The sequence below is a fragment of the Sapajus apella genome, unplaced genomic scaffold (assembly GCF_009761245.1).
Source record: "Sapajus apella isolate SASKATOON/1434 unplaced genomic scaffold, GSC_monkey_1.0 scaffold31, whole genome shotgun sequence".
Classification (NCBI taxonomy): Eukaryota; Metazoa; Chordata; class Mammalia; order Primates; family Cebidae; genus Sapajus; species Sapajus apella.
Genome location: NW_022436971.1, coordinates 14,963,859 through 14,984,196, shown reverse-complemented (window position 1 = coordinate 14,984,196; position 20,338 = coordinate 14,963,859). Strand labels below are relative to the sequence as shown.

Here is a 20,338-nt window from a genome sequence, read left to right as displayed (position 1 = left end):
GCCATGGGGGACTTTTTCGTTAGTTTACGGTAAAGGTTTCTAGGGAAAAATCTAATTGGAACGAGTAGATTAAAAACAACCCCCAAACTTGTGATTGCTAAGAAAACAGATAAGGCTTTAAAATGTTATAAGTGGGATTACAGGCATGAGCCGCTGTGCCTGGAATACTCTGCTTTAAATAAGTCCTTTGACAAATATTTACATATGCCTAAAGTTTACTGGAAACTTTATTTGAATGCGTTCAGTTTACATGTGTTGCTTCAAAGGCCCTATTTCAGGAGACTTAAACTCAAGCAACCATGAACTCTGATGCCTCATCTATAGGCATAACTAAGATTTAAAAGATTCCTAATATCTGCTGTCGCTGGGGTGTGGGAAACAGGTTCTCTGGCCAGACTGCAAAGTGCTCAAGCCTTTTGGGAGGGTGATCCGGCAGTCTCTATCACACACCCCTGATGATCCAGCAAACTCCTACTAGGAATATATCCTAAAGAAATACTTGTCCATGTGTGTACATATTTGTGACTGTGAAAAGGGCAAGAGAAACACAAGAAGCAACCTAAACATCCACAGTTAGAGGAATATTAGATTAATCACAGCACATCCACCTTAGGAAGTATTTATGCAGCCGGATGGTAGACTTACTGGACCTACAAAGAAACATTTCCGAGACGTGCTATTTAATGAAAAGAGCAAGTTAAACAGTACAATTAGGCTAGGCAGAGTGGCTTGTGCCTGCAATTCTAGCACTTTGGGAGGCTGAGGCAGGAGGATATCTTGAGGCCAGAAGTTCAAGACCAGTCGGGCAACAAAATGAGACCCCATCTGGACAAAAAATTTAAAAATTAGTTGCATGTGGTAACCTGTAGTTGCAGCTACTCAGGAGAGTGAGGTGGGGGGATCATTTGAGCCCAGCAGGTTGAGGCTGCAGTGAGCCATGACTGCACCTCTGCACTCCAGCCTGGGCCACAGCGTGAGACCATTTCAAAAAATAACAAAAAGTATGAGCCATTCATGTTAAAGAAAAAAGCTACAACTATAGATCTGAGTGCGGACACATATAGGAGTTAATGCATTTTTTAAAGGTGAGCAGTATGGGGCACACAAAGCCATGAGCTCACGGAGGGAGGTGGGGATAGGAGAGACTTTAACTTTCAGTCCACACTCTGCACTATTACAATGATAACATGCCTACATACTATTGAGTACTAAAAGATTGAGTACTAAAAGATTCTCTTGAGTAATAAAAGATTCTCTTTTTAAAAATGTAAGTCTGGAATTTAATTACTTCCCAGATTAGATTTTTAAATGCTTATATTAAAACAAGGCTGCATTATCTCAGCTCTTACCCACTGTCAGAGGAACGTGAGTTGAAGAGTAAAAATATGCCACATTAACCCACAAAGCGGATGATGCTGCAGATATAAGAAGCTCACCAAACGCCACCCAGCCACCTGGTGAAGAAGAAGAGCTCCCCAAAGGCAGGAACTTCTTAAACATCTTTGAATTTCTAGGACCTACCACAGGGTAGGGACTTCAAAGAATACTTTCATAAACAGAACTGAAAAGCCTCCTGGCAGCTAGTATTTACTACTCATGAAGAGGAGTTATCCTTAATCTGCTGAAATGTGGAGAGTTTTCATTCTAGGGACTCTCTTCCGCCACTGTTCACCATCACACACACCTCCACCACTGCACCTTGCAGGTCACGGCTGCTCCACTACCAGAAAAGGCCGACGTGCCCAGATTCCTGAGGCCGGCAAGCATGGACTTCCCAATCTTCCCACCTATAAACAGAATTACCTCCACTCATAGGGCTTCTTTCCTCCGTGTCTCTGAGGATGCATTCCTTGTCTTTTCTGAGGCTCTCCTTACCTGGTACTCGGGCCCACTGCCACCCAGTTCCTTACCAAATGCTACTTTGTCAACTGACTCAATTCTCTCAATTCCTTAGTACCCTCTTTCCATGGCTGAGTCTTCTCTGCCTGCTAACAAATCACATCTCTCAAGTCTATAAACGGCTTCCCATCAAGCTATTGGCTTTCACCCCTTTCTTTCACTACCAAACTTCTTGAAAGACTCACCAACCCTAACTGTTCACTATATTTTCTATCTCCCAGTCACTCCTCTCTCTACTGCAGTCAGCCATTTGCTGGACTGAGAATCACATCTCAGTAAGGCCATCGGCATCCTGGCCTTTTCCCAACCTTCGTGCCTGGGCCTCTGCTCCGCTGGCGTTAGCAGCACTCCCTCCTCTGAGACACTCTCCATGTTTGACCTTTTCCAGTTTTCCCCTCAGCTCCTGGACAACTCCAGGATTTTTACTGCCCATCTTCTCCTTTATCTGCTCTCTAACAGAAGTCCTAGCCCTAGGCAATCAGTACATCTGTGAGGTCTCTAAAATTCTATGCAAATGTGTCACAGGCATTTGTATTTTTCTCTAGAGAGGTGTATGGAATGGATTTTATCACAGATTCAAGTAAAAATATTTGTTTTTCCCCAGGCTTCTATTCTTAACCCTAATCTTACTCTATACGATTACAGTAAATCTCTTTTCATGCATGATCTTGAGCACACAGTGAAAGCTGGTAGCTCTCAAAGTGACATCTCCAGCTGCCTCTTCACCGGCCTGATGGACATTGCCATTGGTTTCCTGAATGTTGACTGAGAAGATGCCTGGGCTCCGTCTGTGTAACGCGCACAAAACCCAGCTCACTGCGTTTAGCCTTACATCTATTTTGTACTCTGTATTTTTTACCTCAATGGCAACATTGACAAGACACCTCAGCATCATCCCTGTTCCCTTCTCCTTGGATATTAGGAACCGATGTTGGAGTTTGTGCCCATTTTTCTTTCTCACTCTGAGTCTTCTGGTCTGCCTGCTCCTCTCTGCTCCATCATTCAGGCCTATGGCCCTTCTAACTGGGATGATTCTAACAGTTTGAGAGCTGGTCTCTAGGTGATCAGTTTCTTCCCACATTGTCTTTCTAAAATGAAGATATTTTCCTAACAGCTTTCCAGGAATAGGAATTTTCATGGCTATGTTTTTATGTGCTACAACAATCACGTGGTACTTTTATATTTATAAATAAATATATATAACATATAAATATATATATTTATATAAACACAATATAATATAAATATAATTTATTTATAATATACATTTATATTTATATATAAATATAAATATATATATTGAGATACATTTGATCCCATTCATCTAAGCTGTAATATGGTGGCTTTCCAGTGCTTGGTCAGCCACCCCTCCATGCACCCAGTGCTCTGGCTATAGGAGGGCACCCCCCACCCTTCACATAACCTGCCTGTGGCCGTGCTTGCCTCTGCCAAAAATGCATCCTTTCCCACTAGCCCTGAGTGCTCCGCTCTGCATTTTTCCAAGACCAGTTTCCATTATGACTTCAAGTCCCCTCAAATTCAGCCCTTCCTTCTTCTGCTCCTTTCCCATGAGCACTTCAGGCACGCAGGCCATGTCTTTCTTCCATCCCCTGGGTCTAGATCTGCTCGCACTGGGCAGTTGAGAAATACTTGATGAATGAATGGGTGGTGGAAAGGCTGATAAGTGGATGAACAGACTCACAAAGCTAGCACACTGAAATACGTGTCAACAGACATATGTGTTTACCGAAAGCCACATGACTACGTCAGGCAACACAGACAGCTCACTCAAGTCTCCAGCTACCAATCACAATACACCTTTCCCTTTATAGAAACAGTTTTAAAGCTGGGCAAGTCCAAGGGAACATTTAAATATAACATACTCAATCTGACATTATCTGTTGTTGACTGGCTTGCGGTAACTTGCGGAATAAACATAGAGTCACTTCAGTTCTCTGAAGGATCATGTTTCACTAAATACTCATGTAAGTATTATCACTTACATAGTTCTCAAAAAGAATGTTTAACTTAGTGATATTTAACTTAGTAAGAATGCAGTGTATTCACCTCGCTATTGTTTATTCTTAGATATAAATTTTTATCCCCTTTGTTTATACTTCCATATCCTACTGCCGCCTCCAGGCAGAAGGAAGAATGTTAGAGATTAGTCAGACCGCCTACCCCCAAATCACAGCCTCCTGTTGCCTTGGTTACACTCAAAACAACTGCTCCCAAGTTTTCCTGGTCAATGGTTATGAGGAAAATGAGTCCTTTCTCAGCAGATCTTGAAGGAGTAACTTCTGAGTTGCCTGACGGGTTGTCAAGGCAAAGAAGATTCACACTTTCAGCAAGTATTTCTCAAGTGCCCACTTTATTCTAGTACTTATTCAAGAGCCAGAGATAAAGCAGTAAATGGGGCAAGACAAGAACAGCATATCCTCAACAAATAAATTCACTCCACAGAACCAGAACAGTACAAACAAGCAGGATTCCCTCTGCTGCTGAGCAGGACTCCAAATAAAACACCTACGAATACCAGCTGTATAAAAAGTGAGGCTGCGTACACTGCTGGGGAATGTAAAATGGAGCAGCCTTTGGCCAAGTCTGCCGGTTTCTGAAAAGGCTAAACAGAGTTGCTATATGACCAGCAATTTCTTCCAATTCTTGCACATAAATGAAAAAACTGTATAAACCAAAGTTCACGGCAGCATTATTCGTAATAACCAAAAAGTGGAAACTACCCAGCTATCCATCAACTAACGAAGAGATACATAAACTGGTCTACACACACATACGCTGGAATATTACTTGGTAATAAAAACACATGGAGTAGAGTTGTCCCTTGGGATCTGCTGGGGAATTGGTTCCAGGACTTCCCTTTGATACAAAAATCTATGGATGTTCAAGTTATATAAAATGGTGTATTTCCATACAACCTGTGCATACCCTCCCCTGTGTTAAATTATCTCTAGATCACTTATAATACCTCATACAATGTAAATGCTACATGCATAGTTGTTATACTGTATTGCTTAGGGAATAATGTCAAGAAAAAAGTCTGTACATGTTCAGTACAGCTATAAATTTTTCTGAATATTTTCAACTCATATTGGTTCAATCTATGGATGAGGAACCCACGGATGCAGAGGGCTGACTATACTGATAGATGCTACAACACAGATGATGAACATTAAAGACACTGTGCTAAGAGAAAGAAGCCACCACAAAAGGCCACACACTGTACAGTTCCTTTTACATGAGATATCAGAATAGGCAAATCTATAGAGACAGAGAAGCAAACCAGTGACTGGCTTGGAATGGGAGATGGGGTAGACTAAATAAATGTGTGGTGACTGCCCCTGAGGCGTAGAGTTTCTTTCTGGGGTGATGACAATGTTCTAAAATTATGGTGATGGTTACACAACTCTGAATATACTAAAAACCAGTGAACTGCACGCTTTAAGTAGATGAATTGTATGTTACATAAATTATATCTCAGGAAAGTTGTTATTTTAAAAAGTGAGGTTGGCCAGTAAAGAAAACATCTTCAGAAGATACCAAGAACGTTACAGCTGACCCTCGAGCAACATGGGTTTGAACTCACTGCTCCACTTACAGGCAGAGTTCTTTCAATAAAAGTTAACATCATTCACTTGCGTCTTCCGCCTCCCTTCCACCTCCTCCTCTTCCACCTCTGCCACCCGAGACAGGAAGACTAATCCCTTCTCTTCCTCCTCCTAAGGCCACTCAACGTGAAGACAAGGATGAATACTTCATAATAATCCACTCCCATCTAATGAATAGTAAATATATTTTCCTTTCGTTATGATTTTCTTAATGACATTTTCCCCTCCAGCTTATCTTTTTGTATGAGTACAGTATGCAAACATCGAACATACAAAATATGTGATAACTGACCCTTGATTGTTAAAAATTCCAGTCACCAATAGGCTATTAGTAATTTTTTGGGGGGTGCTCTAGGTTCTAAGTCACCAGAAAGGTTAAAAAAAAAAAAAAGTCAAGTTTTTGGGAAATCAAAAGTTGTATGCGTCAGGTTCTAGGCTTTCTGGTGAAAAACAAACAAACAAATAAACAGAAAGTTAAATGCACATTTTTGACTTTGCAGGGGGCTGGTGCTCCTAGCTAGTCCTCAAGTTGTCCAGGGGTCAGCTCTACTAGCTTCTTTACTTGTGGACATATCTTTTGTTAGTTCACCAGAACCAGAATTTTGAGATGCTTCTGAATTCTAAATTGAAGGATCCAATACATGTGGTGTGGCAGTTATTTGCTAGAAGCTGGTGAAATAAAGATGAATAAGACATACCTCAACCCCAGAAACAATTCCACCTGCTCACTGATGCCCTCCCCACGCTTTTCCTCCTCCCACTTTGGAAAAAAACACCTTCTCCTACATGGAGAGCTGGGAGCTGGAGAAGTACCAGGTGAAGAAAAGTACCGAGCCCAACCTAACACCTGGTCTATCCTGTCCACTCCTCCTACTCCCCCTGCAGACTGCTCCCTTGGCTCCCCAGGCATTCAAGCTATTTTTTTAAAGACATCTCCTATGACTGTCCAGCACATTCCAATCTTGTGCATTAATACTTTGCCTAGAAATTCTCAGAGACTTGCATAATGTAGAGTTTATATACAATTCGGTCTTGACACCTCGCTTGTTCCTGACTCAGACTCCTGACAACTGAAAATTATTCCAATAAAACTACCTTTTTCGGGGAAGGTTAATTTTTTTGGAGGTGTGGTAAATATTTGTAACATAAAACTTACCATTTTAACCATTAGTAAGTGGACAGTTCCGCAGCATTAAAGTACATTCACACTGTTGTACAACCATCACTACCAACTATTTCCAGCACATTTTCATAATCCAACCCGAAGCTCTGCACCCATGAAACACTTGGCAGCCACCATTCTACTCTCCGTCTCTCTCTATGTATTTGACTATTTCAGAATACCACTCTTTTTGATCTCTCAATTTTCCTGAAAAAGACTTAAAATTTCTGGCAAATTTTCCAAGCAACTTTTTCAATAACCAGGTAAACTGGGATGGGGTAAACAGAACTGAGCTTCTCACTTTTTTTTTTTTTTTTTTTTTTTACGGGGTTTCATCATGTTGGTCAGGCTGGTCTTGAACTCCCGACCTCAGGTGATCCGCCCGCCTTGGCCTCCAAAGTGCTTGGATTACAGGAGTGAGCCACCATGCCCGGCCACTTTTCACTTCTTAAAATAACTTTGTGAAGAAGCAGAAAATTAGTCATCTTAGCCGGGCGTGGTGGCTCATGCCTGTAATCCAAGCACTTTGGAGGCCAAGACGGGCGGATCACCCGAGGTTGGGAGTTCAAGACCAGCCTGACCAACATGGTGAAACCTCGTCTTTAAAAAAAAAGAAAATTAATCATCTCCTAACTGCCACTGTCCAAAAGGTTTCAAACCACTGATCTGTAGGGCACAGCATAAGTATTTGTAGGTGAAGGAGCCCCACAGGGAAAAAACAAGGATGAAAGTTTGTGGCTTCTGCAGCTTAAAAGTGTTCTCCTGATTCTCTCCTGGATTTTACAGCATGTAAACTACACCTCAAAAGTTGCTATTACAAGTAAGTAAATTCCTTGGAGACCAACGCACTTCACTAGCAACACTCTTCTCAGGCCAGCTGGGTGCTTCCTTCACATCACCTCCTGCATGGCCTTACCTCCTCCTTTCCTCGTCCTGTCCATCCCCTGCACTTCCATCATCAAAAGACAGAAGTGTCATCCTTAGGGCAATGTGCCAGAGAGGAAACACAAGGGCTCGGCCACATGTCAACTGGACGCTCAGGCAGTGCTACTCACTTCATCAGTTTCTGCTTTGTGGCAGAATCTTTGAAGCTTCTAAATTCTTCTCCTGCTTTGATCTCATAAAATTGGGGCTTTAGGACTGTCTGCTGGTCCTCCTTGAGTCGCTCCTGCCGCTTCACTTTTTCCTCCTGCTGGAGGAGTCTGCGCTGCTTCCTGACCTCTTCGACCCAGGCTTTTTCATCATCTGAACTCTCTGAACTTTCTGCATCACTCGGTCTTCCTTCCGGCTCTTCCTCCTCTTCCTGAGAATAAAAATAGTGAGTAGCAGCTCCTCTCCCCAAGCACAGACCCCTTGGTTTCTTTTAAGCAGCACCGGCCCATTAATGAGTGCATGACAGCTGCTCCATGGCATGTATCAGAAGAAATACCTTTAATTAAATAAGATACTCCTAAGCCCAATGTCAACCACTTAATATGTAATTACATCTCAAGTATAATCAAAGACTCTTCTAGCTTACAAAGAAAACATTATGTTAAAGACACAGTAGCAAGTTCTAAATGATAAGGAGTACATTACTTTTTCACGAAGTTCTTGTTGCTCTAAGAGTCTTAGTTTCTTCTTCCTTTTTTCACTAATTTTTGAAACAAGTGGATTCAGAAGCCTGAATTCTTCACTCTCTTCATCTACTTGGAAGTCGGGGTTCTCAAACATAACTTTAAATCGATCATCAGTGAGAATATTAGGAAGACTCTATAAGGAGGAAAAAAGTATGTAAAAATTGAAGTTAATCTGATTAAATTTTTGATTTGACCAGAAACATGGTTTTAAAACACTGAATCTATTATAAATTAATAAGCTGCATGAGGCATACATTATTAACTCATTATGAAATTTCTTCCAGAACTTTCTACTTGCCCCTAGGTTTTAGCTCCACCACCAAAACAACCTCTATGAATCTACTTAGCAGATGATTTACACCACTTGGCCATTACACACAATGAGCTAAGAATGAGCCTTTCAGCTAACTTCATGCCTAAACATTACAAAGAATTTCTTCAATTAACATTTTAATGCAAAAAATACCTTTCAAGAAAATACATAAGTTTTTGAAACATGGCTTTTATTATTTTTTAGAGACAGGGTCTCCCTCTGTCACCCGGGCTGGAACGCAGTGGCACAATCACAGCTCACTGTAGCCCCAACCTCCTGGGCTCAAGCGATCCTCCCACCTCAGTCAGCCTCCCACCTAGCTGGGACCACAGGAGCACCACCACACCAGGATAATTTTTAATTTTTTGTAGAGACGAGTCTCTCTATGTTGCCCAGGCCGGTCTTGGATTCCTGGGCTCAAGCAATTTCTCGTGCTTCAGCCTCCCAAAATACTGGGATTACAGGCATGAGCGACTGTACCTGAAAACGGGGCTTTTATAGTTTAGCTACTATACTGACTTAAAATAAGCCATTCTTGCAACTTCAGATTCCAAAACTGGGAGGAAGTATACAAAGTCAGTAACTCACAAAGCGGGATGGGGGAAGCTAGGAGTGTCAGTTTACCGATTCCAGCTGAGTTACTGGGAAACAGAAGGGACATTTCCATCCCGTACAGAGTGGATTTATCAATATTCTCCCTCAGGTCATCTATTGTTGTCAAATGATATCGTGTATCCCTCAGATACGAAAACTTTGGCTACTGAGACCCATTTAGATAGCTCAGGACTGACACGAAATTCCTTTTTTTGGTACCATTTTCAATGGAAGGTTTTCTAAACTGTACTATAAACTTTCCTGGTCACTTAAGTAGATGACAGATAATCTTACCCATTTAGGACTCTCTTACACATTTCTAAATCCTTCTCTGCTATAGGCTTGGAAACCAGATGAAACGGCTTACTTAGAATTGTTTGTTGATCAGAGTAAAAAGCCCTGAACATCGCTGGAAAAAGCTGCCCTGTTTGTGATGGACTGACTGCTGAGCAGGCTACTTTACTATTTCTCCGCTGTTGACAGTAAACAAGGTTGCAGGCAGTTATGTTCTGAATATGACTTGTGTGACAGACCTATACAAAAGTTTAGTAAACCATAAGATATTAAGGAAATTGGCCTGTTTATTATTTGTATGTACCTAAACACAGATAAATCCTTACCTAAAATTCTGAGATATTAAGTGTAACAAGTCTTCCCTGATTAAACATCGTTTCCAAGAAAGACGAGGAAGCGAAAAAGAAAGCTAAGATTTGGTTCCTGATCCTAATCTAGTAAGGAAGAAAAAACATTACAAACACATTTGCTACTAGGCCCCTTCTGGAGGCTGCTCGGTAATGCTGAAAATGCCACACCAGTGGACAGACAAAGGAATCCCAACAAATGACACCCCAGGAAGGGCCCTGGGGTGTGGCACCCGGGAGGAGGAGGCTTGAAAGATGAGTAGGTTTCAACAGGTAGAAATCTGAAGAAACAGCATTTCCAGCTGACAGGGGAGGGGTGAAGAGTCTGATGACAAAAGGATGATGCAATTTGAAAAACGATTTTTTGATCAGCCCATACTGTAAAAAGATGTTAAATCCCATGACTGTTATTTTGATGATATAAGGGTAAACCACTAGCAAAGCAGGGGAGGAAGAGGAAGAAGAGGAAGAGGAAAAGGAAGAGAAACAAAGGAGAAGGAGGGAGAGAGGAAAGGAGGGAGGAGGGAGAAGATGGATGATAACCAGAAGTATGCTTCAAGACACTCAGGTGGCAGAACTGTGCTTCTGAGCAGGTGCGGTGGCTCATGCCTGCAATCTCAGCACTTTGGGAAGCCAAGGTGGGAGGACTACTTGAGGCCAGGAGTTCAAGACCAGGTGGGCAACATGGTGAGACCCTGTCTATACAAAATACAAAATATGAGTCAAGTGTGGTAGTGCATGCCTGTAGTCCCAGCTACCTGGAAGGTTTAAAGGGGGAGGGTTGCTTGAGACTGGGAAGTCAAGGCTGTGGTGAGCCGACATCACGCCATACACTCCAGCCTCGGTGACAGAGAAACCCTGCCTCAAAAAAACCCAAAACCAAACTAAGAAAAAACCCAAAATTGTGCTTCAAGAGTATGCAGCAGCACGATGTCTGACGGACTGCTGAGTAAGAAGCGAGTGTCATGAGTAGACTAAGAAGCCATTTTAAGAAACTGGCAAAAGAGACAGGGCCTGAATTAGGGCAGCTAGAACTTGTGAGATACATTTCTAAATTAGAATCAACAGATCCAGCTATGGAGATGGGAAGGTTAAGAATTAAAAACAGGGTTAGAAACTTCTCTCAAACACCTAGCTTAAGCAACTAGAAAGCTGGCGACACTGAGTTGGGCTCCATCACTGGCGAGCATTAGGAAACAGCCCATGGGTGGAGTAAAGGGGAAGAAATCACGCTCCATTTAAGGCTGTGTCTGCCTGCGGCCCCGGGAGAAGAGCACAAGGATTCGGACGGACATCACTAGGTGTCTGGGAACAACACGCCATGTCTCAGGAGAAAGGAGAGGGCTATGATGTAAACTTTTGGAGCTATCTGTAAATATGGGATAGGTGATATTGCCTAAGATCCAGTTATTTTCAAATGAATATCTATGTGCCTATTACACATTTTCAGGTCAAAAAAACCCCAAGGGCAAATATTTTCTTTTCATCTTACTATATTTATTAAAGTAATAATCATATTTAATAAATAGAGAAAATGTTACAAAGACTACATGGCTGGTATTAAGATTTTTTTCTTAATTTAAATCAATTGCATCGCCTGAAGACAAGTATGCTTTGCATGAACAACTATAAAATAAAACCTCTCTGACCCAGCTGTAAAAATATTTCCCTCAGGGTTTTTTCCTAGTCTGTCTGTTTTCACAGCTGTCTTAAGGAAAAAAAGTAGGATAAGGTATAGTTAGTAATGTTCTATAGGAGCTTACAAGTGTCTGACCAGTGATCCATCCTATAAACACCTGTCTACACATGCTCAACTTTACCATTAAAATACAGAAAACATTAAAGCACTGTTCATACCACAGTCCTACCTGAAAGAATGATATCTGTCTGAGTAAGATGCCTATTATTATTTTGTTCCAACATAGTAACATACATGAAGAATGACTGCCATTTGAAACAACTTAGTTCTTTTTTTTTTTTTTTGAGACGGAGTCTCTGTCTCCCAGGGCTGGAGTACAGTGGAACAATATCTGCTCACTGCAATCTCTGCCTCCCCAGTTCAAGTGATTCTCCTGCTTCAGTCTCCTGAGTAGCTGGGATTACAGGCACACACCACTACGCCTGGCTAATTTTTGTATTTTTAGTAGAGATAGGGTTTCACCATGTTGGTCAGGCTGGTCTCGAACTCCTGACCTCACGATCCACTCACCTCAGCTTTCCAAAGTGCTGGGATTACAGGCGTGAGCCACCACACCTGGCCAATCAAATTAGTTCTTTCAATGCTATGGTACCCACGAAGTTAGATTGGTACAGACTTCTAAGTAAAGACGATGGCTTCTAATTTCTTCTAAAACCTCACTAGAACAATAGAAAAGGAGCTTTTTAAAAAGGACATAAACCCTTAAGGAAGAGAAGGAAAGGAAAAAGGGGTGATAAAAATTTGGGAGCCAGAAAGGAGGCCTATTTAAAATCACATCCCAGCTCTGGAAAGCCTGGGCCCGGCCCTTTCCCACTGAGGAGGTGCGCGGCTAGGGCTGGCACTGCAAGAGCAAGAGAAGTGTGCTGGCGACAAGGAGGAGAGGGCAAGGCTGGCACAAGGGGCTGAGGTGCCCCTGGACACCTCCAACCTCTTGTGACCTACAGTGGTCAGTTCTAAGAATGCTGGTAGCCAGGCCTTTATCCACCAAGCAGGGGGACGTGAGCAGCCAAGAGAAAGACCTAAGAGACAATGACATGTGCAGCATCCTTCCCCAAATAGACAGTTTGGCGAAGTCACCACACAGTGACTGAGGGATCCTGTCCCTACCTAGAGTTTCATTCAGTTTTTAACTCCCTTATTCTTCACTGCCAAAAAATAACTAAGAATCATGGCAGGAAAAACAAATTGAAATTTTTTTTCAAGAAAATTCCCCAGCACCGAAGACCGAACTTCTAGATTAAGAATGGACCTGCAGCACAGGAGTCATTTCGTGTGAGGTTTCCCAGGACACCTCCTCTTTCTGGGCTTACTGTCTTATTTTAGGGAAGCAACACCTCTAGCAACTTCCCGAGGAAAAGCAGCATGTAAGGGGAGTTGGTTGTTGAGAACTCGCCTGTCTGAAAATATCTACCATACCCTCACAGGACTGACTCCTTGTCTAGGTTGGAAACCACATTCCTTCAGGAAACTGAAGGTTCTTGTAATTCTTGTGCAACCTGGGTTGAGGTAAGTGAATCCCCAGGATAATGGTAAAGGGAGATCCCAGGATTGGAAGGTGGCCAGGCCAGAATGGAATGGGGCAGAAAGTTCTGAAGCAACTTATTCAGGAAGGTAAATAAATGTAAGTCTAACCTATCTAAATGTATCAAAATAAGACTTAAAGAACTGGCATAGAACTGGGGGTTGATTAGTGATAAGTACATAGAAAACGAACAAGAGAGATAATTATTAACTTCAAGAGAAACAAAGATTGAACAAGAAATGCAGTCACAGATTACACTGACTCAGCTGGAAATAGCAATTACATAGGCCAGGCATGGTGGCTTACGCTTATAATCCCAGCACTTTGGGAGGCTGAGGTGGGAGGCTCTCTTGAGCTCAGGAGTTGGAGGCCTGCCTAGATAGCACAGTGAGACCTCATCTCTACTAAAAATTACATATACATATATTAACTGAGTGTGGTGTGTGCCTGTAATCCCAGCTACTTGAGAGGCTGAGGTGGGAAGATCACTTGAGCCTGGGAGACTGAGGCTGCAGTAAACTATGATTTTGCCATGGCACTCCAGCCTGGGTAACAGAGCAAGGCCCTGTCTCAAAAAAAAAGTTATAGCAATGTAATGCTGCAGACTGACTAATCAAAATCACAATAAAGCTTCCTTGGAAAGGGAAGTTATCAAAAGATAATGCCTAACACTAAAAAGTTAAGAGGTAGGACTACAGGAAAGAGGGAGGGAGAGAGAGAGAGAGAGAGATTTATATCAAATTAAAGTGGCAAAAGTGGTTGTCTGAGAAGAGGTGAAAACGGAGGAAGGGGGAGGGAGGAAAAGGGGGGGACAATAGGATGGCCTACATTCCTAACAAATCTTGGAGAAATGGGGGTTTCTTTGGTTTAGCGTTTTTGTTTTTGACAGAGTCTCACTCTGTTACCAGGCTGGAGTGCCGTGGTACGATCTCGGCTCACTGCAATCTCTACCTCCCAGGTTCAAGCAATTCTCCTGCCTCAGTCTCCCAAGTAGTTGGGATTACAGGTGCATGCCATCATGCCCAGCTAGTTTTTGTATTTTTAGTAGAGGTGGGGTTTCACTGTGTTGGCCAGGCTGGTCTTGACTCCTGACTTCAAGCGACCCACCTGCCTTGGCCTCCCAAAGTGCTGGGATTACAAGCGTGAGCCATTGCACCCACCCAGAAACGTTTAGTTTTTAAAACTATTTAACCGCAATTAAAAAAAAAAAAAACCAAAAATTTGGCCAGGCACAGTGGCTCATACCTGTAATCCCAGCACTTTGGGAGGCTGAGGTGGGTGGATCACAAGGTCCAGAGTTCGAGACCAGCCTGACCAACATGGTGAAACCCCATCTCTACTAAAAATACAAAAAAATTAGCCGGGCGTGGTGGCGTGTGCCCAGCTACTCAGGAGGCTGAGGCAGGAGAATCGCTTGAACCCCGGAGGCAGAGGTTGCAGTGAGCCAAGATCATGCCACTGCGTTCCAGCGTGGGCAACAGATCAAGATTCCTTCTCAAAAAAACAAAACAAAACAAAATACCAAAACCCAAAATTTTAATTGGTACTAAAAAAGTGCTAAAAGTAACATTTTGGCGCTGGGCGCAGTGGCTAACGCCTATAATCCCAGCACTTTGGGAGGCCGAGGCAGGTGGATCACTTGAGGCCAGGAGTTTAAGACCAGCCTGGCCAACATGGTGAAACCTCATCTTTATAAAAAAATTTTTAAAAAATAACATTTTGGATGCTAAAACTGATCTCATCCAACCCCAAGTATCTGTAACTAATTGTATTCCCTAGAGAGATGAATTATCACTTTAATATATTCCTGCAACTACAAAGTCCCATCTACGGGTGATAGGCGACAGTGACAGATCATCAGGCATTAGATTCTCATAAGGAGCATGCAACCTAGATCCCTGGCATGCGCAGTTCATAATAGGGTTAATGTTCCTATAAGCATCTAATACAGCTGCTGATCCGGCAGGAGGCATTGCTCAGGTGGTAATGTGAGCGATGGAGACTGGCTGTAAATACAGATGAAGCTCCAGGCTCACCTCCTGGTGTGTGGTCTGATTCCTAACAGCCATGGACTACTACCATGGCCTGGGAGTTGGAGATCCTTGGCCTAGAGAGCTCATACACAGTCCTGCCTGAGCTGCTGCAGAATGCAAGAAAAGTACATTCATCAGAGACTTTAAGGCCACAGTGAGAAACTGACAAAAAAAGCTAACATACAAAAAATGATACCTGCAGGAAAAACAAAACAGCTCTAACCAAAACTCAAACCCTTACAAACCACAGAGATCACAGATGGCCATGCCTCTCAAAGCTGTTTTTGCATACTGGGAGCTCAATACAAATTTGTTGAAAGAATAAATACATTAATTTTTTTTTTTTTTTTTAAAAGAGATGCTGTCTTGTCCTGTAGCCAGGCTGCAGTACGGTGGCTCATGTGATCCTCCTGTCTCAGCCGCCCAAAGTACTGGGAGTAGTGAGCCACTTCACTTGGCCTCAATTGTTAACTAGAATTAATGTAACCAAAATTTCTGAGTTTGAATAAAGTCCATATAACGCTGATTGACATTATGTGGTGGGCCACTTCCCATTTTAGGTTTAATATCAACGGTACAGTAAACATCGTATTATTAGACTTTTGTGTTATCAGTGGCAGCAATATTTGGGAATACATTTCACTGTCTGCCTCCAATAAATTTCAGCTGCAGACAAGGCAAAACATACCTTTCAACTTGGTATTGCAAGATACCAACTTTCGTATCAGGAGCTATCACAGCTAGTAAAGCTCTCAAGCTTTTGAGGAGCTGAGTTCAAAGGCAAGACTAATGATCTCATGGGACTTAATAATTCTTTCAAGTATTCTTTACAATTATAATGAAGGATTCTTTTCTTAATTCGTAAGTGATTTCTACGATCTTCACTTTACATAAGATGAAACTGTTCAACAACCAATTACATAAACTTTTTCTAAGCACAGCCTCAGATTTTCAAAAGACCATATATAAATATTTCCGGAATGAAAGTGAGCTCTGATAATAGGTCTGATTTGGGTTAGGAAGTCACTGAAAAGTAGGAGCCCATTTTACAAATACTACTCTTTGGCAGAATTCTGTTATCACATGATATGGCTACGAAGATCGCATTTCCAGTTATGAACAGCTGAAGAGAAACCACTGTATGATAGAAGAATATAAGAATTTCTAAGGCTTTTCCTCCTTTTCACTTGAAGTAAAATGGTACACAGCTTGGTAATTCTTTTCAAGGTTACCCACAAATAGGTTCTAAAATAATCAAATGCCATCCTGACAGCTAATTAGAGAATATGTGGCAACAAAATGAGAGAACGCTGACAGAATGTGGATGTGACTGGAGATAGGAGAAAGGCAGGTCCCTGATTCGCACGGTGCCAACAGGAAGGAGTCGCCAAGGAGTGCAGTGAAAGAATACCAGGTGCCCCAACAAGATGGCTCCAATTTCAGTTATCTCTGCTCATCAACTGAGTATGTGCATAAAGTATAACTCTGCTGCGAGCTCTTTAGTCCACAAATCCCTAAGTAAATAATGGGTCACTTTTTCCAAAGCCTGTCAGTGACTGGTCACTGTGTCACGCGGGGTGATGTGCAATGAATTTCCTCTTCAGCTCATGCAGACAGGAAGCATGTAACTCTTGTGTTGCTTCTTTAGATACCAAAGATAAACTCGTGTGACATTTACAAAAAAGGACAATTTAGAAAGAACTAATCAACAAGATGAAACTGCAACAACAAAAATGTGAATCACATTTAAAGGGAGTTACAGAAGAAAGAGCTGGCCATGGGAATGTGGCTGCTGTTGCTGGCTGCCACGCTAGGTCTGTAGCGAGAGGACCACGTGATGGTGAAATGCTGAAAATAAATGAGGAAAGCAGTTGTGACAAAAAGAAGAAAAGTATCCCAGTGGAAGTCACGCTGGCAAAAAACTTCACATTAAAGGGGCTCTCAGAGACTGTTCATAATGTCAAAAGAGCAAAGGATAAAACGTCAGAAGCTTACCCAAACTTCGAAAATGAGCATGACAGTTTGCTGAGGCAAAGAAAAATGCTGGCTCCTTATCCAAAGTTTAGGAGGAGAAAAAAGTAAGCACTATTCCAAGTATTACTGACAAGTATTCTTTTAACGAAGAAAGAAAACGTTCAATTATGCTTTTATTCCTAATGTTTTAAATTACAATATACTAAGAAGATCCCAGTTTTCCAATTTTTAATGAACAGTAAGAGAGTTTTTACTGTTTTGTCAACAACAATGCTAATTTTCCCAACTGACTATGAAGACTGCCCTGCATGTGTCAACTTGTGAGGCCATCTCTAGCATCCTGCACCAACTAAGGTGTATTCTAAATCTTCTCTGGCCGCCCTCAACCCCAACAAAGGTCTACCAAAGAAATGGGGGCAAGGGAAGAGCACGTCTGCACTTTGATAATCACAGCGCCTTACAAAAAGGCTCTGGTATACCATGCTGTACCAAGTAGCAAAATTAAATTGTAACTTAAGTGTTCTTGCCTCTGTCAGATGATAGGGACTCTGGCATAAAACACAGATAGGAAGGCAAACATCTACAGCCTAAATTAGCTCCACTCTCCACCTACTGAAGCCTTAGGGCATGTATATCCAAAGATCACTTCCATTTAGCTTTTACTGTAAAATGACATTATGAAGCTGTAAAGTTACCTCCCTAATCATGCTTAGGCTTGGCTAACAAGATCAGTGTGAAATACTCTGAGGAGAGAGTCAACACAGCAGGAAGCACTTGTATTTTAAACACTTAAAGACACACACACACATTTATACACATTGGTATAACTTCGGAAGGTGCAGAGCCATAGCACACAGACATAAATTCAAATAGTAATAAGTTTAAGGAATCATTTCAACATTGGCATACTATTCATGTCATGAAAAGGGAAACATAAAAGCCCTCTATTTACTTAAAAGAGGCTTCTAGAAATTAAAATTTAAATAATATATTAAAAGAATGTAATAGGCCAGAATGAGAGGATGCAGGGAGAGGCTAAGGAAGCAGAAAGCAGCAAGAGGGAGTCTTGAGTATGCATCCATTTGGAAATTGCAGCTCGAAGAATGCCCATCTCCTCTTGCATGTTACAGATGAAAAACTGTGACCCAGTGAAGATGAGCAATCGCCCAAGATTACATAACCAGTGTACAAAGAACTAGAAACAAGACCCTTTAGTTGCAGTCCCTGAGCATTAAGGCACAGAACAGAAATAAAGACAAAAGGAGCTCACTCATCTTAGATGCATGTACCTGGTTAAAAACCAGAGGACAGAGAATAAGCTAGCAAAAAATCTCCCGAAGACACAGCTTTGAGACACAGCTGGCTCAAAGCTACAAGGTCAGCTCCTTACTCAGAGTTAGGTTCTGCAGGCTGTCTCAGGGATCAGTTCTTTCCAACTCATTCCAGCACATAACCAAGCTTGGCTAACTGCCTGTCTCATCTAAGCAGAGAAGAAAACAGGACTGGGAAGGACCCAGGTACTCTTCATATATCTGAAAAAAACTAGAAAAATCTCACCTCTGGACAACATCAACTAAAAAAAGTGCTTTCATTTATTTCATGACTCCTCTTTGTCTATTTGCACGTTAACAGAGGAAAGCAGATAGAAGTTACACTTCTGCCTGCATATTCCTAAGAATGCCAAGTCTAAGTAAAAACCGGTTACTTCTGGAGTTATAAACAAAGAAGAACAATAATCTAAATGTCTAACAGAAGGATTAAGTAAATTATAATAACTCCATAAAACAGAATACACAGCCATTAGAAATATTTACGAAGAATTTTTAACAAAATGAGAAACCATCTGTGTTATTTTAAAGGATCAGAATAAACATTTTACGCTTACAAGACTCTTGCTTTATATTTCTATTTTTGAGACAAATAAGACTGGAAGAAAATTCACTAAAATATTAATGATGCCTTTCTCTGGTATAAGAATTGTAAGGGTAGCTTTCTTCTTGACATTCTTTTCTATTTTCCAGACTTCCCATCTAGAGCATATACTAATCTTATCAGCAGGAAAGAAAAAGCCCTACATGTATTTCTAAAGTAAAAAGAAATGATTAAAAAAAGATGTAAGTTACTATCAAGAAAATGCAGAAACAATTTGTCAACACTTTTTCATCTTACCTTAACTTTCTTTTTCCATGCAGATTTTTGTTTCTCTTCCTCTTCCTCAATTAATTTAAGTGCCAGCTCTTTGTTAACTTTTGGCAATTTCTAATAAAGAGAAAATAAAAGCTGATATTTTATTTTAAAAGCTAACATATTTACATTTTAGCTTAAAGGTTAATAGTTCTGTAAGGAGTACAGTTTCATAAATAGGAGATAAATAATTCTGATTTTTAAAATTTCATTATCCCTATAGTAGGAAATGTAGAAACAGGTGGTACCGTGTGGGCCACATGGCACAAAAATAGCAACACCAGCTTACTGCTGGGGAACTCGCCCTCATGTCTTTTCCCAGGGCACTGAGAGGCAGCACAGTAGTTCATGCCTGTAATCCCAGCACTTTGGGAGGCCAAGATGGGAGGCTCACATGAGCCCTAAAGTTCAAGACCAGCCTAGGCAACACGGCAAAATCCTGTCTCTACTAAAACTACAAAAAATTAGTTGAGCATGGTAGTGCATGCCTGTAGTCCTAGCTACTTGGGAGGCTGAGATAGGAGGATCACTTGAGCTCAGGAGGTTGAGGCTGCAGTGAGCTCTGGTTGGTAAGCCAAAGGTCAGTAAGAAAGGGGATTAGCAAAGCCCCCGTACTCAAAAAATGGAAAACCCATTTAAAAATGCTATCAGATTTTTAGTGGAGGTGACAATATCAATCATCCTAGCATTATTTCCCACTGTACAATTACTACAGAGATCATAATGCTAAAACTGTAAAGAGTTTTGCACCTTCGTGACAAACATGACACACTGATGACAAACTATACCAAAAATATTAGTAAAAGATGCAAATTAAAGACGGAAAACCAAGAAAAGACTGGCAGATCTCTTTGGAATAATACACAAAATGAAAACGAACTACTCTTCTCTGATAAACTCAATGGTAACTCTAATATTTACCTTCAACTGGACTCTCTGTGCACGTGTTTCTTCTATTTTCTGTCGTATTTTATCTTTTCTATATTCTTCATAAGCAAATGGATTTACCATCAGTTTCACCTTTTCAAAATGAAAAAAGTTTTGAAAATAAAAGAATGGCATTTAGTAATAT

At 41.4% G+C, this 20,338-nt stretch overlaps 1 protein-coding gene across 2 annotated transcripts in view; it reads right to left on the bottom strand.

Moving 5' to 3' along the window:
• NOL10 (nucleolar protein 10) overlaps positions 1-20,338 on the bottom strand; it is a 113,683-nt gene that overhangs the window by 9,044 nt on the left and 84,301 nt on the right. For both annotated transcript variants that reach the window (XM_032294135.1, XM_032294136.1), the window contains 4 exons: positions 20,188-20,286; positions 19,252-19,341; positions 8,266-8,439; positions 7,743-7,990 (listed from right to left, as the gene is read on the bottom strand). In XM_032294135.1, the coding sequence (XP_032150026.1) occupies positions 7,743-7,990; positions 8,266-8,439; positions 19,252-19,341; positions 20,188-20,286 (611 nt within the window). The remainder of the gene's footprint in view (positions 1-7,742; positions 7,991-8,265; positions 8,440-19,251; positions 19,342-20,187; positions 20,287-20,338) is intronic.